General features: G+C 41.7%; 1 protein-coding gene across 22 annotated transcripts in view; it reads left to right on the plus strand.

Moving 5' to 3' along the window:
- Positions 1-1,254: 1,254 nt before the first annotated feature.
- ubr4 (ubiquitin protein ligase E3 component n-recognin 4) overlaps positions 1,255-26,699 on the plus strand; it is a 42,461-nt gene continuing 17,016 nt past the window's right edge. For 2 of the 22 annotated variants that reach the window (XM_017684940.2, XM_017684944.2), the window contains exons 1-61: positions 1,255-1,379; positions 3,062-3,159; positions 3,355-3,458; positions 3,574-3,703; positions 5,325-5,464; positions 5,563-5,665; positions 5,769-5,910; positions 6,003-6,127; positions 6,217-6,341; positions 6,436-6,495; positions 6,601-6,791; positions 6,891-6,990; positions 7,429-7,566; positions 7,662-7,779; positions 8,235-8,297; positions 8,451-8,638; positions 8,917-9,073; positions 9,185-9,294; positions 9,380-9,549; positions 9,811-10,090; positions 10,176-10,314; positions 10,429-10,508; positions 10,604-10,732; positions 11,168-11,350; positions 11,477-11,599; positions 11,682-11,911; positions 12,079-12,197; positions 13,149-13,246; positions 13,333-13,490; positions 13,661-13,867; positions 14,028-14,129; positions 14,210-14,310; positions 14,401-14,788; positions 14,896-14,959; positions 15,045-15,236; positions 15,387-15,457; positions 15,565-15,757; positions 16,211-16,444; positions 16,920-17,090; positions 17,265-17,447; positions 17,601-17,759; positions 17,861-18,013; positions 18,117-18,344; positions 18,446-18,603; positions 18,857-19,028; positions 19,177-19,378; positions 19,508-19,671; positions 19,781-19,997; positions 20,113-20,329; positions 20,728-20,760; positions 21,239-21,302; positions 21,455-21,589; positions 21,730-21,904; positions 22,048-22,188; positions 22,289-22,410; positions 22,562-22,673; positions 23,911-24,041; positions 24,193-24,370; positions 25,526-25,630; positions 25,959-26,126; positions 26,298-26,466. In XM_017684940.2, coding sequence (XP_017540429.1) covers positions 1,255-1,379; positions 3,062-3,159; positions 3,355-3,458; positions 3,574-3,703; positions 5,325-5,464; positions 5,563-5,665; positions 5,769-5,910; positions 6,003-6,127; positions 6,217-6,341; positions 6,436-6,495; positions 6,601-6,791; positions 6,891-6,990; positions 7,429-7,566; positions 7,662-7,779; positions 8,235-8,297; positions 8,451-8,638; positions 8,917-9,073; positions 9,185-9,294; positions 9,380-9,549; positions 9,811-10,090; positions 10,176-10,314; positions 10,429-10,508; positions 10,604-10,732; positions 11,168-11,350; positions 11,477-11,599; positions 11,682-11,911; positions 12,079-12,197; positions 13,149-13,246; positions 13,333-13,490; positions 13,661-13,867; positions 14,028-14,129; positions 14,210-14,310; positions 14,401-14,788; positions 14,896-14,959; positions 15,045-15,236; positions 15,387-15,457; positions 15,565-15,757; positions 16,211-16,444; positions 16,920-17,090; positions 17,265-17,447; positions 17,601-17,759; positions 17,861-18,013; positions 18,117-18,344; positions 18,446-18,603; positions 18,857-19,028; positions 19,177-19,378; positions 19,508-19,671; positions 19,781-19,997; positions 20,113-20,329; positions 20,728-20,760; positions 21,239-21,302; positions 21,455-21,589; positions 21,730-21,904; positions 22,048-22,188; positions 22,289-22,410; positions 22,562-22,673; positions 23,911-24,041; positions 24,193-24,370; positions 25,526-25,630; positions 25,959-26,126; positions 26,298-26,466 — 9,035 coding nt within the window. The remainder of the gene's footprint in view (positions 1,380-3,061; positions 3,160-3,354; positions 3,459-3,573; positions 3,704-5,324; positions 5,465-5,562; positions 5,666-5,768; positions 5,911-6,002; positions 6,128-6,216; positions 6,342-6,435; positions 6,496-6,600; positions 6,792-6,890; positions 6,991-7,428; positions 7,567-7,661; positions 7,780-8,234; positions 8,298-8,450; positions 8,639-8,916; positions 9,074-9,184; positions 9,295-9,379; positions 9,550-9,810; positions 10,091-10,175; positions 10,315-10,428; positions 10,509-10,603; positions 10,733-11,167; positions 11,351-11,476; positions 11,600-11,681; positions 11,912-12,078; positions 12,198-13,148; positions 13,247-13,332; positions 13,491-13,660; positions 13,868-14,027; positions 14,130-14,209; positions 14,311-14,400; positions 14,789-14,895; positions 14,960-15,044; positions 15,237-15,386; positions 15,458-15,564; positions 15,758-16,210; positions 16,445-16,919; positions 17,091-17,264; positions 17,448-17,600; positions 17,760-17,860; positions 18,014-18,116; positions 18,345-18,445; positions 18,604-18,856; positions 19,029-19,176; positions 19,379-19,507; positions 19,672-19,780; positions 19,998-20,112; positions 20,330-20,727; positions 20,761-21,238; positions 21,303-21,454; positions 21,590-21,729; positions 21,905-22,047; positions 22,189-22,288; positions 22,411-22,561; positions 22,674-23,910; positions 24,042-24,192; positions 24,371-25,525; positions 25,631-25,958; positions 26,127-26,297; positions 26,467-26,699) is intronic. The other 20 variants (XM_017684943.2, XM_017684950.2, XM_017684945.2 and 17 more) reach the window with 19 other exon arrangements.

A 26,699-nucleotide genomic window follows, 5' to 3' on the forward strand; every position in this document is an offset into this window, starting at 1 on the left:
TTTATCAAGCATCTCAGACTAAAAATGCTGATCTGAAGTCAGACCTCATTAGTCTGTGTAGTCTTAGAGTGCATTGTAAAAGGCTTAAACTGATCCCCAATCAGTAGTCATACTCAGAACTTTGATAAATGTGCCGTTGGTTCTACATAGAACCATTGACATTTAAAGAACCATTTGCATGGAGAAATAGTTCTTCAGATTTTTTTTTTTTTTTTTTTGTTTTTTTTTTTGGAAAAGGGTTCTATATAAAACTAAAAAGGTTCTGCTATTACAATGACAAGTTTGTAACAATAAAAAAACTTTTTGGTGCTATATAGAACCTTTTTGAAAAATGCTCTATATAGTACCACATAGTACATTCATCAATCTGAAGAATCATTTCACTATGCAGAGAAACCTTTAAGCATGCAAATTATTTGAGCATACATGGTTCCATATAGAACAATTTTACTAAAGAGCTCATGAAAGTTTTTTTTTTTCTTTTTCTAAAAAGAGTATACCCAACCAGACAATTTAAAGGTATCTACCATCACCCTTACCCACTCAAGTTTCTCTTTTTAGCAATCAGCCTTCAACAACCATGGAGTAGCAGACTTACTTGGGGCCTTTTCGTTAATTTAATTTTTGTTTTAACCTGTATCTAACTTCTGGAAGAGAGGACTAAATTTGAGGTCTTATCAAAAGATAATGACGGGTAATAAAAGTTGAAATTTAAAACACTACCGTTTGTGTTTGTGTAATAATTCTGAAAGGGTTTGAGGTAAAATGTTAATGTGTGCGATGCAACTTCGTGAACATTTTCTATTCAGCAGCATTTTTAAAACATAGCCGCAAGTGGCAATTCGAGGGTCCAAGCACCAACAGCCCCCTAAGGCCTTGTGTGGTTTTGGCCTTATTCACAAAGACGAGTTGAAAAATGAAAGGGGGTCGGAGTTTATCAGAAGGCCTTTTGCTGCCATAAATGTTGAGCAGTTGTCTTCAAACATGATCTATAGCTGCTAAAGTTACATCTTTTGAGCTTTGCAAAACATGCAAAGTGTTGTAACAAAGAAGTAAAAAAAAATAAATAAATGACCATTTCTGACAAGGCGGTATTCGCAAAGTTCTGTAGTTCTCCGTAATGTTGATCTCAGATGTTAAAATTAAGTAAAAAGAAAAAAAAGCATTATGTTTACCTGCGACGTCACGTCCTGTTGTTCTGCGTCTGGTGATTAACCTCATTTCCTCCGCTAGACTCTAATAGAGAATCGCAAGATGGCGTCGAGTGGAGGAGATGGAGAACCTGAGTGGACCGCAGCCGTGCGGCCGCTTTTATCGGCGTCTTACACGGCTTTCGAAACGAAAGAGCTACCTCAGCTTATAGGTTCCATCATAAACAGGTCAGGCTGGGGATTATTTTGTTATTTCATGCTTGCAGTCCCAAAAGCGAACGGGAGAATCCTGGTTCATGTTTGCGCTAGCATTAGCGTTAGCAGTGCTGCTAATCGCTAGCCGTCCTGTACAGTAACTGGTTACATTAGCGTCGCTAACTTAGCATTCGAGCTGCCTGAGATTCTGCTTCATCATCAGGCCGAACAGGAGAAACAGGTGGCTGTGTTCACCTTATTAAAACCAGTTTGAGACGTTTCTTGTGTCTTTTTTTTTACCCTGTTGTTGCTTCAGCGCAGGGAGGCAACCTCAGTTCGCTGCTGGGTCCTTGAAAATAACACAATCATCCATCTGTTCGGCCCGTTTGCTGGTTGCCTCCCATATCATCCCCACAGACGCCGCGTCGCTACACGGCTAGTTAGCTCTTCCTCTGTTTGCTAACGGCTAGCTAACATACCTGGCTAATGTCAGGAATATATGACAAGTAAGAGAAAACTTAATCGTGCGGACTGACAAGTGTTTTCTAAATCACCCCGGTTTACTTGAGCGAGATATGTCAGTGATGCCCTAGTAATCCTGTTCACCAGATTGTATGAGAAAGTTTGCAGCTAGGTAGCGAGTTTAATCAGCTGAACGTTAACCTAGCTTACGCTAGCCCACTACTATTAGGCTCTGCTACTGCGATCCACTTAATGGCTAGGGTAGCTAAGCTAGCGATGGCAAGCTGGAGCCTAACTGAGTTTATGTTTAAACCAACACGAAATCTCCTGTGTGTGACTAGAAAGGCGGTGCTCATAACATGTCTTGTCGGTCAGTGTGGTCATGTGTCGGCATCGAGATGTCTGCACTGGTGTCGATTAAAGTTTAGCCTCTTGCGTGTTGTCTGCTGTGGGGAGGAGGCGAGTTTACCTGGCGCTGTTTTAACGTACCTAGATTAGCTCGCTCCGTGAGCGCTAACGCTACGTTAGTCAGTAATAGTTAAACTGTTGTTCGAACAAAGAAACGCATCGCTAGTTTTGTCATTTCTTGCCTGATGACAGCTCGACGCCCAACTCTTGCTCTACATATCTGAGGCTAGGTTGTGAATTATGTGTGAGCTGCTGTTTTCGTTAGTCCTAAGCACTAAAAACTGAATTTCCCCACATTTCGAGTTGGTTCGTAGCTTTTACCTGTGCTTAAATGGTGCTCGTATGAAACCGAAACTGGATTTGAATTGCAGTTTATGTGCATTATTTTTTTAAAATCACTTCACCACTTCCAAATTTTTCGTTCTTGTTCACAGAAAGGCTGTCAGTACATTGTGTAGGTTCTGGAGTGTTACATGGGTCCTGTATTGTATAGCTGGACACATCACCCCAAGTCCAGTTACCACACTTGCACTGCAATAGCTTTTGAGGATTTGTCAAACTGGCAGTTTTACTTTCATTTCCTGGATAAGTGATTCTTTCTTTAGCTGCTGAAAAGACGTCATGAAAGTTGTGTCTTACCTCTAATGTGGTGTGTTAAGCGTTTTTAAGACATCACCAAAAGCTACTTTTAATAGAGACTAGTGTGCTAGAAATGCTTTAAAGCAGGTCTGCCATCGTCTGTTATACATCTCTGCGTCTCATGCAGTGAATTCCAACATTGTTTTTAACCAACACCTTTTCGATTGTATTGTATAGATGCTGATGTTTTAATATTTCTTTTGCAGTGAATCGGAGATACTTCATCACGATAAACAGTATGAGCCGTTCTACTCGTCGTTTGTGGCACTCTCTGCACATTACATCACCACAGTATGTGGACAAAGTATGTGAATTAACTTAATGCTTTTTTGGAAGGGGAGCATGTTATCAGTCATTGCCTTATTTAGAACTCGGTAGTGCTGCAGACTAGCCTCCTAAAAGTAGGCTGTTTAAATATGCTTTGCTTCAGATATTGGAAAGCTGCTGTAAATAGCAAGTGATCATTAACCTTCTATTTTTTTTTTTTTCTTGCCATCAGTCCCTAGAAATCAGTTGCTGTCGGTAGCTGCAGCATGTAAAGTATTGATTGAGTTTTCATTGCTGCGGCTCGAGAATCCAGATGAAGCATGTGCAGTTTCACAGGTGAGATGTGCTCTTCCTAATATCAGTCAGCTGTGTGAATGATGGTAAAACTGTTTAGCTTTGTCATTTGAGTCAAACTTCTCTAATTACAGTTTATTCCCTGTTCATGTTGCAGAAACACCTGATTCTCTTAATAAAAGGCCTTTGCACTGGTTGCAGTCGACTAGATCGAACAGAGATCATTACGTTCACTGCAATGATGAAGTCTGCCAAACTTCCACAGACTGTCAAAACCCTTTCTGACGGTGAGGACTCTGTTTACACCTAAGTGTTTTGTATTATGCCCATAGCATCTTAATGGCTTCTTTAAAAAAGCTATTATGTGTGTGTATGCATATGCATGTGCTTGCACCTTTTTTGATGATTACTTAAAACCAGAAGACAGAGTAACTTAAGACACAAAGGTCTGACGGCTCATTTGAAGGTGTGACCTGAGGGTTTTTCTTTTATTTTCAGAAATCTGTTGCTTTTTCTCCAAGTTTGGTGCTCAGTTATACGTTGGGAGACCTGTTTGATAGTCATGCTTGATTACTTAAAGGATGGAATATCAGCTTGTGTGATTCCTTGAAATTTATTAATTTATGAATTGTTTCTTGGCATGGTTATAAGGTCAGAATTGTCATGTGTGAAGAAATCTGGAAAAGCATGAAATTTAAAAGTGGTCCAGTCATATAAAGTGAGACACAGCTTCAGGATTCATATCTTCTGTGAAGTCCTCTTTTTGCCTTTTTGACTAACAAGGCTGGTAAATAGCTTTAGGTGCTATGGTTTCCTTTGTCATGCAAAGATGTCAATTTACAGGCGAAGTTACTTTAGATTTGCGTATTATTGTATCTGGTTGGCTACTGCTGCTCAGCATTCAGCAAGTTGTGCTGAACCAAGCATACAGTCCATACTCATAAGTAGGCTACATGTTGCAAGCTGTGTTAGCAGTTTTGGTTTCTGTTCAGCAATATAGGAACAAAGCTGAGATGAAAATTATGTTAAATATCATTACATGGAATGTCTGATTTGTGTGGCTGGCTCAATTAAAAAAAAAAGAAATTAAGGTTGGGGATTTCCAAGCAAGACATGGTATGATATGGTACAAGTTTACAAATGGCTTAGAGTAAAAGATCATGCATGGCTTGTGCTGTGGTTGTTGCAATCAGTGAGCTGTGCACTAGGAGAACATTCATAAATGAAAGCGTTCTGCTTGTGCGATCACACCCTTGTTGTTCCTGATTTGCTAGGACAAAAGTCTGACATGAAAAAGGAGCACTGGTTCAACAGCAGGTAATATGCTGCATTGCCAGGACTAAGGCCTTCCCTCTCTGGAAAGAACCTGTCAAAGAATATTGGGGTTAGAGTTAAGGGAACAATTTCTTGTTTTGAGAAGATTTGAAGAATCAAGTGGACTTTTTTTTGTGGACTGTGTAAAGTTAGGGTCATTTTTGTGAATTTAAGATAAGAATTCTTCAAAATATCTGTTGCTGTTGAGTCTGCCTGTAAGTATTGTGTGTTATGTGCAGTGTACTAATCAGCCTAAAGATACTTTGGTTTTGTCTGCCAGCTTAAAAGATGTGTAAATAATTTTTATTTATAAGCTATATTTCTGATTCTCGTGAGCTGCATGTTACATTCTCAGTGGCACAGATGTCTAGACAATGTCTTGTCTCATCAGACTCTATTAACCTATTTTTCCCTCCTTTCTGAGTGCCAGGCTGGCAGAAAGAGAGCTTTGTTCCCTTGCCTCTGTCAGATGGGGTTTGCACTCTCTCATTTCCAGATGGGTGCTCTAGGAGCTGGGGTTTTCTGGGCATTGGATTGTGCACTCTGAGATTGTACTGATGTTCTGTTCTTCTGTTCCTTTGCATTATTGTCCAGTGGAGGACCAGAAGGAGCTTCCGTCCCCAGTCAACCCTGAGCTACGACACAAAGAAGTACAAATGAATTTTTTCAATCAGCTGACATCGGTGTTCAACCCTGACATTACAGTCGTAGCCTCGCCCTCTGTGCACATGCAGGTTTGTAATTTACAAGGTTTTTACATATGCACGGAGACTGACCTTTCATGCAAGTTCACCCCTGACATATACTGTCGTTTTTTTTCTTTGCATTGTAGGCTGAAGGGGAGTGTGATGACCAAACAACAACAGATCAGGCAACACAGGCCAAAATGAAGAATGCCTTCATCTCACAAAATGTGTCCAGTTTACAAGAATTGGGTGAGTTTTTCTTTAGTGAACATAATTTCTTATGTATTTAGGTTTGTCTGTAGTCTTAACTTGGTGCTATAAACCAGATTCTCTTATTCTTGTCTTGGCACAGGGGGCTCGGAGAAGTTGCTGCGTGTGTGCCTCAATCTGCCCTATTTCTTACGCTACATCAACCGCTTCCAGGATGCTGTATCAGCAAATTCTTTCTTCATCATGCCAGCCACTGTGGCAGATGCCACAGCTGTCCGAAATGGGTGAGGATGTCGCGTAGTCCCTTTAATTTACCTTGCTTGAACTTTTGTACTAGTTGTAAAGTGTGTTGACATGTTGTATGCTTGTATGTTAGATTTCACTCTCTTGTGATTGATGTGACCATGGCCTTGGATACTCTCTCTTTACCTGTGCTGGAGCCTTTAACTCCTGGGAGACTACTCGATGTTACTGTGCTAGCTCTGAGCTGCCTCTATGCAGGTAACTAACCAAGGTTTTTATGGTTTCTGCCTTAAATAGTCCTGCATTTATTTTCAGAATTTGGAGTAATGTTTGTTGTTCATTTGTAGGTGTAAGTGTGGCAACATGCATGGCTATTCTGCAAGTGGGTACGGGCCTGCAGCTTCGCACTGCCTCCACTGGCTCCAAAGAGGAAGATTATGAGAACGATGCTGCTACGATCGTTCAGAAATGTGTATGTGCATTTAGTTATTGTCATTTATTTGTCTATTTATTGTTGTTTAATAATGTTTTTCACGTTGGATGCTCTCTTTTGCTCATTAAAACAGCTGGAGATATATGACATGATTGGACAAGCTATCAGTAACTCTCGCCGTGCTGGAGGGGAGGTAATTCATGTTTTGAATTAGTGTAGCTGTATCACTGATCATGTCCAAATCCAGACTGGATGTGCTGCATCTTTCATTGTGATTGTGCATGTCTTCTTTCTACAGCATTATCAGAACTTCCAGCTTCTGGGTGCCTGGTGCTTACTGAACAGCTTATATTTGATATTGAATCTGAGCCCCACGGCTCTGGCAGATAAGGGGAAGGAGAAAGATCCTCTAGCAGCACTGCGAGTCAGGGACATTGCTACCCGCACCAAAGATGGGGCAGGATCCCCAAAACTGGGCCCTGGGAAAGGGTAGGTCATTTTGGTTCAATAATTGGGTAGGTGTGCTTTCTATATGTGTTGCTGGGTCATTGTAACTCACAGCCCTTTTTTCTTTTTCTTTTATCTTAGACACCAAGGTTTCGGGGTTTTGTCGGTCATTCTGGCAAATCACTCAATCAAGCTACTCACGTCACTGTTTCAGGACCTGCAAGTGGAGGCACTGCACAGAGTAAGAACCCACACTAGAACATCCTAGCTTCTGCTTTCTTACCCTTGTAATTAGGATGGGCAAAATGGCAAAAATATCACATCACAATAGTGCAAAATATTTTCACTATATATATATATATATATATATATATATATATATATATATATATATATATATATATATATTCATTTTTCTGATATATAATAACTAGGAGCAAGTTACATAAAACCTGTAGTGTGCATGTAAGAAGCACTATAATAATAGTAATAAACCTATAAAAATAAAACTACAATGATTTTTATTTAGTATTCCACAAACTGTGCTAAATTCAATTGAACATGACCAATTATGCTCACTTTGTAATGAAAAGTGTAGTTAGTCAGTGTTTAAGTACTGGGGACACTGATGAATTTCATTATGTGGATGAGTGGATCAGTTCAGGTTTATCTCCCTCAGGGCTGGGCCAGTGATGGGCCACCAGCAGAGCTGAACATTATGGCTCAAAGCACATCAATTCAGAGAGTGCAGAGACTCATCGACTCTGTGCCTCTCACAAACCTGCTCTTCACGCTGCTGTCCACCTCCTATAAGAAGGTATGAAGCTAAGCAACTGGTTGATTACTCACCACAAATAACCTCCTTAAAGTGGCAGAGTATAAATGTGGCTCCTCTGGTTCTGCCTCTTGCAGGCTTGCGTGCTGCAAAGACAGAGGAAAGGCTCAGTGAGCAGTGATGCCAGTGCCTCCACCGACTCAAACACATACTATGAAGATGACTTCAGCAGCACAGAGGAGGACAGTAGTCAAGGTAACAAGTGCTGCAGAGTTCTCTCTAAATCAGACTTTGAAGTGAGGCCTAGCAAAGTTAGTTTGAGTCATTCACTTTGAATTATGAACAGAAAGCAGGGACATGGTTGCAAAAATAATTCCATAGACTAATGTCATTTTTTTTCCTTAAATTACCACTTTTGGTGAACTTATAATGACCTAGTTCTGAAGCCCAGACATATTTGTCCATTTTGAAAGCTGGGCTGTGTCTTTCACTGGCTGAGCTAGTGTCAGGGCTGAGGAGAGTGAGGAATATTTTGATGCAGTTCCTGAAGACTGCACGATGTAGTAGGTGGACCAAAGTCAGGCCATTCGAGGGCTTAGAGACAGGTCAGTTTATTCCTGCTGCAGAGTGCTATTGCACATAAAGCATGCTCTGCTTAACTGCGCCGCCCTGGCAGCCTGCACAGCTAGTGACAGTGTTCGTTATTTCAGCAGAGAGAAGACAGGAGAGGACAAGAGCAGCTTGTGTCTCAGGTCAGCAGATCTCTGCATTAGGTCAGCCTTGTAGTGTCTCACTATGTGCTTTCAACAGTAAAGACTTCAAATAGCTTTACCCACAGCTTGTAAAAAAACAGCATCTTTGTTTTGTGTGCAATACAGTGATCTTAAGGAGTTTGGAGATTAACTTGGCTCTCTGCGTGTTCACAGATGATGACAGTGAGCCCATTCTGGGCCTTTGGTTTGAGGAGACCATCTCTCCCAGTAAAGAGAAGGTGGCTCCTCCACCTCCCCCTCCACCTCCTCCTCTGGAAACCTCCCCAAGACTCAAGAGCCCTAGCAAGCAGAACGCAGGAGAGAATGGCAATATCCTAGCCAGCCGCAAAGACCCAGAGTTGGTGAGGACAAATTGCACCGTGTTGATGGTGATCTGTATAGTCTGAAAACAGGCTTTGAGTTTGTATTTGGTGAGCAGTACAGCAGTGTTCCCAGGACCAGGATGGGTATTTCCTTTATAAACTTCAGTCATAAATTCCGTACTAAATACAAAAAGCTCCTCAAGCAGCAGTTGGATAAAGCTGTTGAACTGAGTTAGTCTTTTGACCTGCATTAAGGAAAAGGCAAGTAATTTCTGGCACATTTGACTCAGCAGAGAGTTGTGTATTTTTCTTTCCAGTTCTTAAGTCTGGCTTCAAGCATTCTGAACTTCATTACTACATCCATGCTGAAGTCCAGGAATAACTTTATCCGCAACTACCTGAGTGTGTCCCTTACTGAGCAGCACATGGCTACGCTGGCCAGCATTATCAAGGATGTGGACAAAGATGTGAAGGGTGAGGACTGAATATTTCTATTATTTACATGTATTTTAAATGTGATTTCATTTTTCTTAAATCATAATTTAAAGTATTCAGGTTAGACAAATTCACTTGGCTTTTCTCTAGGTTCTTCTGATGAAGAATTTGCATCAGCATTATACCACTTCAACCATTCTCTGGTAACATCAGACCTACCCTCTCCAGCTCTTCAGGTGTGCAGGATGATTGACCCATTGGTAGTCATGAATCTTATAAATATTATTTGACTTTGTTGAAATTTTCCTTGTCTTGATAATTGAGTAACACACTGTATTTGTTTAGAACACATTATTGCAGCAGTTGGGTGTGGCTCCATTCTCTGAAGGACCCTGGCCCATGTACATCCACCCCCAATCACTTTCAGTGCTCTCCAGACTGCTGTTGATCTGGCAGCACAAAGCAAGCCTGCAGGGAGAGCCTGATGTGCCTGAGTGTATGAAAGTCTGGGAAAGGTGAGCATCATATCACTTGTCATCCAGGAAATCAAGCACATGTTCAGACTTCATCTCTATTAGTTAAAATACTGCATATGTTACATATGTGTAGTAACTTTGTAACGTATAAATGTAGTGAATTTCCCTCTGAAAGGTCAATTATTAAGAGTAAATTGTTGTGAAATATAGTTAGTACATTCTATTATTATTGGGGTAGTGGTAAGGCAGGAATTTTTGGCCTGAGCAGTTGCTGAGAATGCCTCTCTTTATTTGGCTCAGGTTTGTGGGCACTCTGAAACAGCACACCCTGCAGGGAGCAATGCCCAGCGAGGAGGACTTGAATGTGGAGCACCTTCAACTATTGCTGCTCATTTTCCACAACCTGTCCGAGAAGGGCCGCCGCAACGTCCTTACTTTGTGCACACAGGCCATCGCTGAAGTGGCCGCCCAAGTGGACTCTCAACTCCAGGCTGTGCCGCTCAACCTGGCCCGCATTCTGCTGGTCTTTGATTACCTGCTGCACCAATACTCTAAAGCTCCTATGTATCTGTTTGAGCAGGTAGGAGATTAATAGTGCCTTATCCTGTTTTTTTGTTGAGTTGTTTATTTTTAGATGTGCCATTAATAGCATATTGTGTGATCAGGTGCAGTACAATCTTCTGACTGCACCTACGTCTGGGGCCAGCTCTACCCAAGAAGGAGGAAAACGAGGCTCTCTACCAATTTACTACGGCTTTAAGGAAGTGGAAGAAAACTGGACCAAGCACTGCTCGGCAGGTAGGAGTAAGTCAAACCTCTTATGTTTCTCCCAATAATGTGATCAAAGGAATGGCTTGTATCTCGCTGAGCTATTCGAAGGGTATTTGTTGTTGATGGCCTTTATTTTTCCTGGTATAGATTCTATAGCGCAGCCCAAGTTCTACTGTGTCCTTTCCCCTGAAGCTTCAGAAGATGACAGAAGTCGACTTGACAGCAAGGTAAAGCAAAACACCAAGTCTAGTTCACAGTACGGAATAAGTCCATGCAACCGTATGTTTGTGTTCCTAATGAAAACTCTGTTGTTTCATTTTAGGTCTTCCAAGTGCTGTTCAATGGAGCTGTAAAATATGACAACTTGTATTCCTCTCTTATTTCCCTGCTGGCTGCAGGGTCTCACTTTGACACAGCTAGAAGGCAGGAGAACAAACCTATTAACCCAGTTGTAAGTTGCTTAATTTCCACCTTCTGATATAATGCTTCCCCCCCATCAGACTGATTTGTCTATAAATTGCGTTTGGGGCTTGTCATAGTGTAATGGAAATGGTTTTTCCCACATTAGTGAACAAAAACGTGGACTAGTTGTGTGTTGCATATAGATTGAATGTTGAATGTGCTTTTGAATGCTGGTTTCTCATAACATTGATGTTAGGAGTTAGCAGTGTTATTGGCAACAGCCACAGACATGCTCTTAGATGCTGCCTAAATGTTAGTACCATTTGAGGAGGTTTTTGTCTGTGTATTTCTCTAAATCTAACTGAACATTTTCACTTAAAAGAAACATCAGTGTTTATATTTCCCTGGTTAATTTCTATTACATGTTGCTTTATAGTGATTGTGTGTGGTTGCCCATAACATTACTCTTACTCACTTTCTGCAGGAGGCATGTTCCCTCCAGTATTATTTTCTGATTCTTTGGAGGATTCTGGGAGTGTTGCCCCCATCTAAAGCCTATATAGAGCAAGTGAAGACAGGGAACAGTGACCCAAGTGAAAGTGACATCCTGCACACTCTTAGGTGGTCATCGCGATTAGGAGTCAGCACATATGTCAACTGGATCAAAGTGAGTTTCCCAACTTTTGGACCAGAACTTCTGTTACATCTGGACCAGACTTGTTTGCTACAGAAGGGTGAGGTTCTTTTGAAGAGTTACTACTAAATTCTAATGGTATTTCCCTAATCCTATCAGGAACACTTGGTGAAACAAGGAATGAAAGCAGACCATGCGACCTCCCTGGTTGAAGTGGTGTCATCCAAATGCAGTGCAGTGAAATATGATGTAGAGCTTGCTGAGGAGTACATTGCCAGACAGGTACAGACAGCTGATCCTAGCATTCGTTTGTGTTATTCTGCAAGAATACATGGCTAAATAGTCTTGTTTCTCTGTCTTTTAGATCTCGTCATTCTGTTGTGTGGACCCCAACAGCATCCTGCCTCTTCACCAGATTCCTTCCCTGCAGACCATATACACGTTGGATGCGGTCATCTCAAAAGTGCAGGTCTCTCGTAATGAGCATTTCTCAAAGGTGGCTGCAGAGACGGACACGCACAAATCTTTTGAGATTACCAAGAACCTACTGCCTGCAACACTGCAGCTTATCGACGTCTACACGACTTTTACCAGGTACCGTACTGTTCTGTCTGTCAATCATGTTATTTAAGCATTGTAAACATTTTTACCTAAGACATTATTACTTTTAACGTGCACTCAACTCTGAATACTGCTGTATGCTGTTCTTTTAGATTTTTTTCTGAGTTTAACAAATTTGTCTGTTTTGTTTGATTGCATAGATCATATTTGTTAATGAGCCTCCCTGAAGATGGCGAAAATAAGCCAACAGAAGCCAAACTGCAGGGATATGCAGCTGTGTTGTCTATCGGCTCTACACGCTGCAAAGCCAATGTTCTTGGTAAGGATTCTTTGCGCTAATAGTATTCCCTTTTGCGTTCCTGTGGTGCTAGATGACTTCATAGCTGTACCCATCTGTAGGTTGACACTGGTGCTAGAAGGTAGCTTTTAAATGCATGAGTAATGCAAGTAAAATACACCCTCAAATAAGCCTTGTGTACAAATGGGCAAAACAACTTATTGGCCATTTTTGAGATTCAGTAATTATAACTGGTATCAGCTAAATAATGATGAGTAAATTGCATTATTCTGTGTTTACTTTTAGTATGCACTAATTCATTGCTATATGTCTGTTACATTTCATATCTCCTAACTGTCAGGCTGGTTCTTACTTAGTCTGCAGTTGGCACAGTCAGAGAACCAGCGAGAATTGAGACATTATACCAAACTGTCACCAGTCAGTGTATGATGAATTCGAACCTGTATATACTCAAGTCACGCTGTAGTCTTCCTCCTTCTCTTTACTTGATTCTTGGACTGAGTAATTTGTGCTCATTGCACTCCAGAAACTTTGTTGGAGCTTTGAAAATGTTTGTCCTGTTTCTTCACGTTTGTTACATTTGTCTGCATGTCTCCACCATATCGGTGAAGCAGTTGTGATGGTGTGTTAGAAAACAGACTAAAATCACACACTGTAGGTTTTGCAGGAGTATAATAAGATGAACAGTTTAAAAGTACCTGCAGCTTTGTGTCCAACTGTGATGGAGTCAGTTGTCTGTGTGAGCAGAGCTCATTCATTGTGTTTGTTCATTAGTGTGGCAGCGTACACTCGGCTTATGTTGCACGGTATCAGCTCGTATAGAAATGTTGGTGTCAGTGCATTTTTTACGAGTAAATGAGTGGTATCAGCCCAATACCAGTATTGGTATCGATGCATCCCTAATAGTAATCTGTGGCTTGCTGGAAAACCAGTCTGTGCTTTCTTAAAAACCTTTGTTTGTTTTGATTTCAGGCCAGCCATTAATGCAGAATCTGCCATCTGCTGTTCAAACGCTATGTGAGACATGGAACAACATCCACACTAACGAGTTCCCCAACATTGGTTCATGGGTAAGGGTGCTCTGACAGTGTATTTTAACTATGAATAACATCAGCCAAGCCTACAGCAGTCTAATCCCAGGTTCTTTTCCCCACAGCGGAATGCCTTTGCTAATGACACCATTCCATCAGAGAGCTATATCAGTGCTATCCAAGCAGCCCACCTGGGAACGCTATGTAATCAGTCTCTGCCCTTGGCCTCCTCCCTCAAACACATCTTGCTCACATTGGTGCGCCTCACAGGGGACCTCATTGTGTAAGTGATATGAAGACAACACTGCACTACACCTATATTCCATTTTACTTGGAGTGAAACACAGAACTTGAAATACTTAGTGTAATGGAGGTGATGGCAAAGTGAAAACAAAGACATCTAAGTGAATGTATTTTTGTAGGCCAATGACCCTTAAATATATTTTTCTACAGCACAGAGGAGCTGAACCCTCCTCAAGTCATTCGCACGCTTCTGCCACTTCTGTTGGAGAGCAGCACAGAGAGTGTTGCTGAAATCTGCAGCACATCATTAGAGAGGATCCTGGGTCCCGCCGAGTCTGATGCCTTCTTGGCTCGTGTATATGAGCGACTCGTCACAGGCTGCTACAACATCATTGCCAACCACTCTGACCCAAACAGGTGAGGTGCTTAACATTATTCAAGATCAAAAATACAATGTTGATGCGTTTCATGAATTTTAGATTTGATGATACTTAACCTCAAACAAAAGTACTTGCACTACAGTAAAGTGGATTTTTTTCAAGAACGCTTAGTTTGGTCTGGTTAATTTGTCTCACAGTGGTCTGGATGAGTCAGTGTTGGAGGAATGTCTTCAGTACCTAGAGAAGCAGTTGGAGAGCAGCCAGGTCCGCAAAGCCATGGAGGAATTCTTTTCTTTCAGGTACACCACAGCCCACCCTTACTCCCTCTTTACCAAGGCAAATGAATAGTACTATGCTTAATTTGTTTTCCTCCTCCCAGTGGTGAACTGGTACAAATTATGATGGCAACCGCAAATGAGAATCTATCTGCCAAGTTCTGCAACAGGGTTCTGAAGTTCTTCACTAAACTGTTCCAGCTGAGTAAGTAGCCAGATACAATATAAATTTGGTCTGTAAGCCATGTACTCCTATTATGTCCTGTCTAACATATCTGTAAATGTGTGCTCATAGCGGAGAAAAGCCCTAACCCCAGCCTGCTGAGCCTGTGTGGCTCCATGGCCCAGCTGGCCTGCGTGGAACCATCAAGGCTGCAGGCGTGGTTGACTCGTATGACTGCCTCAACTCCCAAAGACTCGGACCAGCTGGACACAGTGCAGGAGAACAGACAGCTGCTGCAGCTTCTTACAACCTACATTGTGCGGGACAATAGCCAGGTGGGCGAGGGTGTGTGCACTGTGCTGCTGAGCACCCTTATCCCCATGGCAACTGAGATGCTGGCCAGTGGTGATGGAGCTGGCTTTCCAGAGCTCATGGTTATCATGGCCACGCTGGCCAGTGCTGGGCAAGGAGCAGGACACCTGCAACTGCACAGGGCTGCTATTGACTGGCTCACTAGATGGTGAGAAATCAAAAAGGATCACAGTGGAAATTTGTGAAATGCTATCTGTGGTTATAATGTGCAATGTCTGTGGTTAAATTAACAATTTTATTTTTTATTTTTTCCAGTAAAAAGTACTTGTATCAGAAGAATGTTGTGGAGAAAGTCACCGCCAATGTTTCTCAAGGCAAAGTAAGACTAGTTATCCAGATTGATTGTTACCTTTTGACATTCACAGGAAAGTTTTCCACATGAAATTATTTTTTCTATGTTGTAGCATGCCAGCATGTTGGAGTGTGCATGCCACATCATCTCCTACCTGGCAGATGTGATGAATGCCCTGAGGCAGAGCAGCGGGCAGGGCTCTTCCCAGCTACTGATGGAGGGAGAGGAGAAGGCCATTGAAGTAGACTCAGACTGGGTGGAGGAGCTGGCTGTTGAGGAAGAGGACTCACAGGCTGAAGACTCGGTCAGGAAACTGCTCTCAGATTCTGAGAATGATCGGATATTAATGGGACTTTAGTGAATGTCTGCACTGATGCTGCACTCAGCCCTTTGTTGTGTTGACCAAAGCCAAATTCTTCTTGGCTTTATAACTGAGATTCCGTTTGTCTTCTAGGATGAGGACTCCCTCTGCAATAAGCTCTGTACCTTTACCATTACGCAGAAGGAGTTCATGAATCAGCACTGGTAATGGAAGAACTTGTCATCCACTTTACGTCCCCACTCCCTCCAATGAAACACTATACCTGTTTAAAGCTACAACCCGGCCTTACCCTTCTCCTTTCGCTATACAGGTATCATTGTCACACCTGTAAGATGGTGGATGGGGTAGGTGTGTGCACAGTGTGTGCCAAGGTCTGTCACAAAGACCACGAGATCTCCTATGCCAAATACGGCTCTTTCTTCTGTGACTGCGGGGCCAAGGAGGATGGCAGCTGCCAGGTGAGACCGAATACTTCAGGTCATCATGGGAAAAGAACAACAGCGGTAACTTTGGCTTGCAACTCATTTGTCATTGATTGTCATCAACTGATTTGAGTTGTCCCTCAGCCCATCAGGACGTTCAGTCTTTCTTTTCCATGAGCCATCCAAGTTCTTACTCCACAATAATGTACTTTTACATCTAGTTGATTATTAATTGGTGATTAATTGATGATATAACAATTTTGCTTATGTATTAACATCGACACTGTGTCCTAGGTACTTGAAAATGCTTTAGCTTTTGCATCATGTCATAACATCTCATGCATGCCTCCTTAATGGAAACACACAGCATGCAGAAATTGTTTTTAGTTAACCCTGACTTCTAAGTTTACAAGTAAAATTTGGTCACTTTGCACTCCATAATATCCCCTTTTACATAAATAAGTTATTTTGATTTTCTAAAGTCTGAGATGTCGAATGTGTAATTGAATTTGGCCCCATGTTTTTGTATAATAGGCTTTGGTGAAAAGAAGCCCCAGCAGTGGAATGAGCTCCACTATGAAAGAGTCCTCGGCCTTCCAGAGTGAGCTGCGGATGCCTGAGAGTGCCATTCGCCACCAGAGCACATCATCCACCGACAAGGGCAAAGTCACTATCTGCGATGGGAAAAGCAGCGATGAGGAGAAACCCAAGAAAAGCAGTGTGTGCAAAAACATTGAAGGCTGCAGAGAAGACCTACTTGCCCAAGTGGTAAGAGTGGTACACTGTGGTCTCCTACTAGAACGATAGCACTGATGAAGTTTAAGTTAATGTATGTATTTTGAGGTTTATAATTAGAGTTGGGTGGCAGCATCTATCTTATAATTGACAAATGAGGCCTGTTCATAATGGTCTCATTAAGGACTAAAAAAGCATGTCAAGTTTTGAAAATAAACATGTATAATAATGCTCCGTTTAACATAGTCAGAAACTGATGAGCTATAAAATGCAGAAGTTGTAAAAGGTATAGGACAACTAAAAGGCTGGAGAGTGATGGTAAGAATATTAAAGTGACGGAAATTTGACATAGTGTAATTATTATGCATAATTCATTTTTCTAATACTGCATTATCGCTTGTTACTGTTATACCTCCCAACTCTGCTTATGATGTAAGACTCTTGTTTCCTTTCAGTAATGGGTTTGTGTCTGACCAGTTCACTAATGCACTGTAAATGTCTCTCTCAGTCAAGTTCATCAACTGCAACTCTGGTGCTGGACCTGCTGATCTTTCTCATGGATGCCATCCAGACGAACTTCCAGCAGGCCTCTGCTGTGGGCAGCAGTAGCCGTGCCCAGCATGCACTCAATGAACTGCACACCCAGGACAAGACTGTGGAGATGACCGACCAACTCATGGTACAATTGCACCCATGAGCAGCAGCAAAGAGTGCAGATCATCCAGACTTCACTTAAATTTAGCTGGCTTAAATATTTTTCAGTGCAAACATTGTCCTTGCCATCTAGTCTGAATGCATTTGTTAAATACATTTCCCATTAGAATTTATCTGAATGTGTTTGTGTTTTGTTCAGGTTCCCACTCTGGGCTCTCAAGAGGGAGCATTTGAGAACGTAAGGATGAACTACAGTGGTGATCAGGGCCAGACCATCAGACAGCTCATCAGTGCTCATGTGTTGCGCCGTGTGGCCATGTGTGTGCTGTCCTCTCCCCATGGGCGCAGACAGCACCTCGCTGTCAGCCATGAGAAGGGCAAGGTAAGCTTCAAAGCATAGTTGGTAGCTCTTTGTCACTGGTGAGCTTACAAACTGATCCAAAAACTGAATTATTTAAAATATTTTCTTTTTACAGTACTTTTACTGTCTGCTCCCAGTGTTATAGTATAACTATAAATGATTCCCCCCATTAAGATCACAGTCCTGCAGCTGTCGGCCCTTCTGAAGCAGGCAGACTCCAGTAAAAGAAAACTGACTCTGACTCGCCTGGCCTCAGCACCTGTGCCCTTTACTGTCCTCAGCTTGACTGGAAACCCTTGTAATGAGGACTACCTAGCTGTTTGTGGCCTCAAGGTAATGCCAAGTACATTTGTGTATAGTACTTATTTTTTTTGTATAGAGGAACGGTTTATAATACATGCATACACATTATATTATGTCTATGCCTTTTGTAGGACTGTCACGTGCTCACATTCAGCAGTACAGGCTCAGTGTCGGACCACCTTGTACTGCACCCCCAGCTGGCCACCGGAAACTTCATCATCAAAGCCATCTGGCTACCTGGTTCTCAGACTGAATTGGCCATTATCACAGCTGACTTTGTTAAGGTGAATAATTTTTATTTTTATTACTGTTATTTTATACTCACTCAAAATTGCAAAAAACATCTTTTAATGATGGTTTTCTAACTGTAACTGCTTCTCTTTCTAGATCTATGACTTGTCTGTCGATGCCCTCAGTCCCATGTACTACTTCCTTTTACCAAGCTCAAAAATCAGAGATGCAACATTCCTGTTCAATGAGGAAGGAAAAAACATCATTGTCATCATGTCCTCAGCTGGCTACATGTACACACAGGTGATGGATGAGTCCAGCAGTGCTCAGCATGGCCCCTTCTATGTTACCAATGTGCTTGAGATCAACCATGAAGACTTGAAGGTACATGAGTCCTCACTACTTGTATTACATTGATATAAAGAAATGAGGTTTTGCCTAATGGTTCAGAGTTTAACCACATTCCTGTTTACTGTCCTCCATAGGACAGCAATGGCCAGGTGGCAGGAGGGGGAGTGTCTGTATATTACTCCCATGTCCTGCAGATGCTCTTCTTTAGTTACAGCCAGGGCAAGTCTTTTGCTGCCACAGTGAACCGCAGCAGCATGGAGACACAGAGATTATTTACAATAAATGTCAAAGGGTACGCAAGTTCTATTCAATGATATGATTGGATAATATATTTTAATTTAATCAAACCCAGCGTGAGGATCAGAATAATGTTCTTGTTCTTTAGGACCTTGGCAGTATGTTCTTTTATAAAACCTGTCACTAAATGGGCTGGACATGTTTTTGTATGTAGTAGTAGTAGTAGTAGTAGTAGTAGTAGTAGTAGTAGTAGTAGTAGTAGTAGTAGTAGTAGTAGTAGTAGTAAATTCTCTCACTCCTCTCTGCAGGTCAAATGGAGGCAGTAAGACATCTCCAGCTTTGTGCCAGTGGTCTGAGGTAATGAACCACCCAGGGCTGGTGTGCTGTGTGCAGCAGACCACAGGGATCCCTCTTGTCATCATGGTGAAACCAGACACTTTCCTGATCCAGGAGATTAAAACTCTACCTGCCAAAGCCAAGGTCCGTCCTCAGTCAGAGTAGAGATATGATTATCTGACACGTGTCGTTGGTTTAATTATTGTGACCTATTGCCAATGACTTCAGTACTTATTAGTTAAGAGATGGACATCTGTATGATGTTTCTAAGCCATGTCTGTCTGCTACTCAGATTCAGGACATGGTGGCTATCCGTCACACAGCCAGTAATGAGCAGCAGCGTACCACTATGATCCTGCTGTGTGAAGATGGCAGCCTGCGCATCTACATGGCCAATGTGGAGAACACGTCCTACTGGCTTCAGCCCTCTCTTCAACCCAGCAGCGTCATTAGCATCATGAAGCCTGTCCGCAAACGCAAAGCCGCAGCAGCCAGTGAGTTATGCCTCCACCTCCCTCTCATCATACTACAGCATTGTACATTATACTTGTACAGCAAGTTAGCCTTCTCTGTGCATTTACTTATTTCCCTTTTGTTTCTCTGTTTTGAATTTTCTGCTGCAGCTACACGCACGTCCAGCCAAGTAACCTTTCCTGTAGATTTCTTTGAACACAACCAGCAGCTGACAGAAGTGGAGTTTGGGGGCAACGATTTGCTGCAGGTCTACAACGGACAACAGATCAAACACCGCCTCAACTCCTCAGGGATGTATGTGGCCAACACCAAGGTAAGCACTTTTTTGGTAATTCATTCAATAGTGAACAGTGTTTTCTTTGCAACGTAAGTGTATTACAGTGTACAACCAACAGCTTATATCCCCCCTCCTCTCTTTTCAGCCTGGTGGCTTCACAGTGGAGGTGGTAAACAATAACAACTCTATGGTGATGACGGGGATGAGGGTGCAGGTTGGCACTCAGGCCATCGAAAGGGCTCCATCATACATCGAAATCTTTGGTCGCACCATGCAGATGAATTTGACTCGCTCTCGGTGGTTTGATCTGCCTTTCACACGTGAGGAGGCCCTGCAGGCTGACAAGAAACTCTCCATTTTCAGTAAGTGCTTGTTGCATCACTCGTACTGCTGTGAATCTTGTAAGAATATGTCATGAATGAATTCATTTATTTACATTTACTCATTCATTTACATTTTTGTCTCCCTGTGCCGTAGTTGGAGCATCAGTAGACCCTGCCGGAGTCACCATGCTTGACTCCATTAAGATCTATGGCAAAACCAAAGAGCAGTTTGGATGGCCTGATGAACCTCCAGAGGACTTTCCTTCTGCCTCTGTCAACAATGTTTGCAGCCCCAATCTGAACCAGGGCAATGGCACAGGAGACAGCGACATTACAACTCCAACCTCCACCAGTGGCACAGTACTGGAGAGGTAAGTCTAGTGTGCAGGTTTTCTGTTCCCTTTAATCCGATTGAGCTCTTCAGTAATATTGGTATATCTTCAAAACTCATAATCCTTTTCTTTTGGTTTCCATTTCTCTGTCCTCAATGTAAATGTTCCTCTTCATGTAATCTTCTAACATAAATTCACCCTAAATTAATTTAATGCACTGACACTGAAAGGTTTTATTAATACACAATGCAAGGAGGGCAGAAAGGTGCAGAGTGGAGGAGTGTGTGGTGCGTCCAGTGCATGGCTGCCTTCATAATGACTTGTGCTTGCATGCTTACATGTCCTCTGTTACATACAAATCATTTTATTTACTTGTTTCTTTCTGTGATCCTCACACATTTTTCTTTTTCTTTGCTCCCAAAAACAATAAAATAAAGTTGCGAAACTGAGTCCTTATCAACCTTGGACCGGTTAGTAACCGCCCTTTCTCTGCTTGTTTGCATGGTGTTTGTTTGCAAATATAATGTGTGTGAATGTGTGTGTGTGTGTGTGTGTGTGTGTGTAAGTGTAAGAGAGAGGAGTGTGTGTATGTGTGTGTGTATGTGTGTGTGTATGTGTGTGTGTGTGGGTGTGTGTGTGGGTGTGTGTGTGGGTGTGAGTGAATGAGAGAGAGAGAGAGTGAGTGTGAGCACACATGGCAAAAAAACACAGTTACACTGAGCTTGGTATAGTGTATGTAAATTATGTTAAGAGAATTTGACTTGTGTTCTGAGTTGTCTCATGTTATTGCTCACTTGCTTTTAATAATGTTTTTTATAACAAAGTATATATTCGATATAATTGAGTTTTGGTAATTATTTGCAGTGCTCTGAATTGTGTGGTTTTTAAGTATTTTCTTTCTGCTTTAAATTGCTTTAACATGGCATGAATCTCCTTTGCTGTTCCTAGGTTAGTGGTCAGCTCCTTGGAAGCTCTGGAGAGCTGCTTTGCTGTTGGCTGTACCAGTGAAAAGGTAATCAAAATCTGTTCATTTTGCTTGGCCATTGTGGGAACAAGTGCACCAATTAACGGAAAAAAGGTTGTCATCTGAAATTGTTTTAGATCTTTTAATTCTAATCTAATCTTAATTAGATCTAATAATTTTAAGTTTTTTTTAATGTTTAGGAAAAAAGCAAAGGTCCAGCTCTGGATCTGGCCACTCTTTTGCTGTCCATGCCAACTCCTGCTGGAGTCCAGCAACAGACCAAAGGCCTTCTGGCCAGTTTACACACCAGCCGCACAGCCTACCACAACCACAAGGTACTGGCCCTGTCATCTCTATATAAACAGCGAACTTGTGCTGATTTTGGCTGTTTTGCCTTTTTCTGTGTTTTTTTTTTTTTTTTTTTTTTTTTTTTTTTAATAGTTATCTTGCTAACTAAGGCTTTTTCTCCATGTAGGATCAATCTCTACTGAGCAATGCAGTGCAGTGTTTAAACAGCTGCAGCAAGGATGGAAAGGATTTAGACCCTGATGTTTTTCAGCGATTAGTGATAACCGCCCGCTCCATTGCCATCATGAGACCCAACAACCTGGTGCACTTCACAGAGTCAAAGATGTCTCATGCTGAAACTGGTACATAGCACAAGATATTTTTAATAGTACTTTCTTGCTGCTGTTAATAATAATATTGGCCCTGCAGAGAAGCCACAGCTATTAATTTTTGTTGTTATATGGAAAGTCTCTTTCTTCATTGTAAACAACTCCTCTTCTCTCAGATCTGAGTGATGATGGTAAGGATGGCCTGAAACAAGCTGATGCTGAAGGCTGTAATTTTATCACGCAGCTGGTCAGTAACTTCTGGAAGCTCCATGCCCTGAAACCCAAGAATGCTTTTCTTGCTCCTGCCTGTTTACCTGGTAAGCAGGCTGATCTCAGAATGTGGTATTTAAATTTTTTTTCTTTATTTTCATGAAACATTTGAGGTTTTTTTTTCTTCCTTCCCCTCACTTTTCTCAGGGCTGACCCACATAGAAGCCACTGTGAATGCACTAGTGGACATCATTCATGGCTATTGCACGTGTGAGCTGGACTACATCAATGTGGCCTCCAAAATCTACATGCAGATGTTGCTCTGTCCTGTAAGATTTGGTCATCCTTTAAATCTTTTTTTTTTTTTTTTTTTCCTTATGTATGTACACTTCTTTAGCACCACAGTAAATTCAGTCAGTTCATCTTCTAGGCAGAATCCATGTTTTCTGTGTGTAATATTCATATCTTCTATTGCTACAGGACACCTCTGTGAGCTTTGCTTGCAAACAGGCCCTTATAAGAGTACTGAGACCCAGGAACAAGCGTAGGCATGTGACCTTGCCCTCTCCACCCCGCTCCAACACTCCAATGGGTGAGATCAGAGTTATGAACATTATATTTGGTTAGTGTTCTTTGGACTCTCTTTTACTGAGCACTTTATTAGGAACCCCTGTACACCTACTCAGTCATGCAATTATTCAATCGGCCAATTATGTGGCAGCAGTGCAGTGTATAAAATCATGCAGATACAGGTTTGCAGCTTTAAATATGTTAATTTTTTATTACATTATGTTCATATCAACCGTCAGAATAGTTCTGTGATTTTTCAAATCCACAGTCTGTGGAATAGTGCTGTAAGTAAAAAAAATTGCGAATGGCTGTTCTTCAGACACACGCGTTGTTGATGAGGGAGGTCAATGGAGAAAAGCCAAACTGGTTCGAGGTGACAAAAAAGCCACGGTAACTCATATAACCTTTATGTACAATTGTGGTGAGCGAAAAAGCAACTCAGAATGCGCAACACGTTAAACCTTGAGGTGGATGTGCTACAACAGCAGAAGACCACCTTGGGATCCACATCTGTCAGCCAAGAACAGAAAGCTAAATCTGTAGTTGGCATAGGCTCACCAAAACTGAACAGCTGACGGCTGGAAACCTGTAGCCTGGTCTGACAAATCTTGATTTCAGCTGAGGCACAAAGCTAGCACGGTCAGAATTTGACACCAACAGTAAAAAGTCCATGGCTTCAACCTGCCTTGTATCAACAGTCCAGGCTGATTCAGGTTGTGTCGTGGTGTGGGGAATGTTTTCTTGGCTCTCTTTGTACCTTTTTAATTAATAATAAAACATCACTTTAATGCCCCAGCCTGTTTGAGCATTGTTACTGACAATATGCATTCCTCCATGTCTACAATTTACCCATCTTCTGAAGGCTATTTCCAGCTTGATAATGCGCCATGTCACAAAGCAAAATTCACCTGAAACTGAGTTTGTGAACATGACAAAGGAGTTTAATGAGTAGCCTTCTCTGTCATCAAATCTGAATCCAGTAGAACACCATTGGAATGTGGTAGAACAGGAGACTCTCATCAAGACACTGCACCTGTATAATCTGCATGATTCAATCATGACAGACCCAGAATCTCAAAGCGATGTTTCTAACATCTTGTGGAATCCTTGCCATGAAGAATTGAGGCTGTTTTGATAGCAAAGGGGAAACCCTACCCATTATTAGTATAGAGTTCGTAATTAAATGCTTGGTGAGGCTGTAATGGCGCTTTGTATCAATATAATATTTAAACATGGGACTTTACTTGCCAATCCCCCAGGTGATAAAGATGACGATGACGATGATGATGCTGATGAGAAGATGCAGCCCTCAGGAATGACAGGAGGGGAGAGTGGCAGGCAGGAGAGCCAAGAACAAAGTGAGGTGGACCATGGCGATTTTGAGATGGTGGTGAGTGTTGCCCAATGACTGCCTTTTTGATTTGTTTTTTTAGTCCTTTTGCTTGTGCTTTTCAGTTTAGGATGAATACTCACTGTGTCTCATGAAGATGGTTATTATGTAAGTCTCTATTTTCGTTTTGCCTCCTGTCTGTGATCTGCAGTCTGAGTCCATGGTTCTGGAAACAGCAGAGAATGTGAACAATGGAAACCCATCTCCTCTTGAGGCACTCCTGGCTGGAGCAGAGGGCTTCCCCCCAATGCTCGACATCCCTCCTGATGCTGATGATGAGACCATGGTTGAACTGGCCATAGCTCTTAGTCTCCAGCAGGATCAGCAAGGTTAGTTTTGTCTACTGCTGACTCACATAAATAAGACTTTAGGCTTGTGATGATGCTGTACTAAATGATATTATCAATAGTGTGAATTTGGAATGTATGAAATTTTTTTTTGGACTCTTAAAAACATTCTGTTCATACCAGGTAAAATCTGAAATAACTGCATATTAGGTTTCAGTGAATAAGTACAACTCACTGTGTTGCTCAGACATTGTTTAGAGCAAACCTATTCAGGTCATGCAGTCTAATCGTCAAACAGTGGAAATATCACAATACTATTTAAAATGTAAATCAACAGTACAGAGATTTCCCAGCATTTTCTAACTTGTGGCCCACACAACTGACCACAAAAGCTTCCACTGCCCACAAGATGTTACTGATCAGATCATTGCAAACAAATATAATTTTAAAATCAGTGTAGCCAGACAGTTTTGCCTGATTTTTTTTTAACACAATAAACAAAAAAATAATGTATCATTTTCTAACAGATCTAATGAGTTATCTACCACGTGCTAGATGGCATGCTGAAGAAGTGAACGTTTTGAAAGGAGGTCTCGTTCAGTTCAATAGGTTTAGAAGTGCATTTGTTTGGCTTCAAAGCTTTATTTAAAAAATAAAATTCAGCAGAGAATGATAGTTCCACCTTTTTTATGTCTCAGTTGCATGCGAAAGCTCTCATAAAGCTTCATGAAGGTCATGAAATCGTCTGTGCACACTGCTGTATTTTCTTCATTTAAGTTTTTGCTTGGTTTTCTTGGTTTCCTCAGTCAGAGATGCAGTGGCTGTTTCACTTGTAGATGGCTGATCCTCAAGATCTTTCTTTTTTGAAAGACACTGCTTGTAACAGTTGATCCATTATGATCAATTTGATATGAATGAAAAGAGAAATCATTTACATTTGCATGAAAAATGTTAACATAGCTAGCATTTTGCCAGACTCAGAATTTAGGTTGAGGTTAATATGATTATTTATCTTTGCAAATAAATAGTCATACATAAAATTTGGTAAAATTTTTACTTATTGTTAAATGATACATTTGGCCCCAGCATTACAACTGGCATGCAGTTTTAAAACCACTGGTGTAGTGCATATGTGCATAGACAGCTGCACTTCTGTGCTGTCAGGTTTTTAATCATGCATCTGTGTTAATGTTGCAGGTAGTAGCAGCAGTGCCCTGGGCCTTCAGAGTCTAGGCCTTTCTGGCCAGGCCCCCAGTTCATCTTCTCTGGACGCAGGCACCTTGTCAGATACAACTGCATCAGGTAACTGCACCCACCTCTTCAGTAGTGTTCCTCATAGGTCCATTCCTAATGTAGTTGTTCTATGTTGGTAGTACATTCACATCATATTTCCAGTATGATTTTCTTGGGAAGGAATGTTTGGTTAACCTATTTTCTGTCATTGCCAGTAGATGTAGCATTTACAGATCTCTTTATAAATTATTTCAATAATAATTGTGGAGAATTTTGTTATTCCCTGTACATGTAGGAAACAATGGCATGCTTATGAATACTGTTATTTAAATGTATTTGTTTGTGTGTACCATTAGAAAACCCCCTTGCAAAGCATGCTGTTTTTTTCCTGTAACAGCTCTGGTTATACTTTCAGCCCCAGCCTCGGATGATGAGGGGAGCACAGCGGCCACAGACGGCTCCACGCTGCGCACCTCTCCCGCTGAGCACGGGGGTAGCGTGGGCTCTGAAAGTGGAGGCAGTGCCGTCGACTCAGTGGCTGGAGAACATAACGGTGAGGGTCGAGGTAGGGAGGAAATGTGTAAGCAGAACTATAATAAATATACTCAGCCCTTCATGAAGGCTTAAGTGCCATTTATTTGTGATGGTTTAGTAAGAAACTGCTTCTCCATCTTGTAATTAAATTGTTGCTTTGATATCCAAGCCTAAGGCTGATGCTAGGAATTGTGTGTTGCAGTGTCTGGGCGCAGCAGTGCTTACGGAGACACTGCTGTGGAAGGCCACCCTGCAGGACCAGGCAGTGTGAGCTCCAGCACGGGAGCCATCAGCACCACCACAGCCCAGCAGGAAGGAGACGGCTCTGAAGGAGAGGGAGAGAATGAGGGGGACATCCACACCAGCAACAGGTCTGTCTTATATTTAACAGCAGAGGTGTCATAAAACTTTAACATACTGAGTATTGACTGGCATGATTTATAGATAAATTCTTGAGACATCAGTATATTGAAATCACATTTCAAGTAATAATTCTTCATAATTACAATTTTCCGTTCCATTTATTAGCTCTTTAATGTAACAGCTGGGCAACCACAAGGGGGGTGCACTGTCCTGTAATAGTCAGTTGTCCTTTAGGTGAAAA

Source organism: Pygocentrus nattereri, chromosome 9 (assembly GCF_015220715.1).
Source record: "Pygocentrus nattereri isolate fPygNat1 chromosome 9, fPygNat1.pri, whole genome shotgun sequence".
NCBI lineage: Eukaryota > Metazoa > Chordata > Actinopteri > Characiformes > Serrasalmidae > Pygocentrus > Pygocentrus nattereri.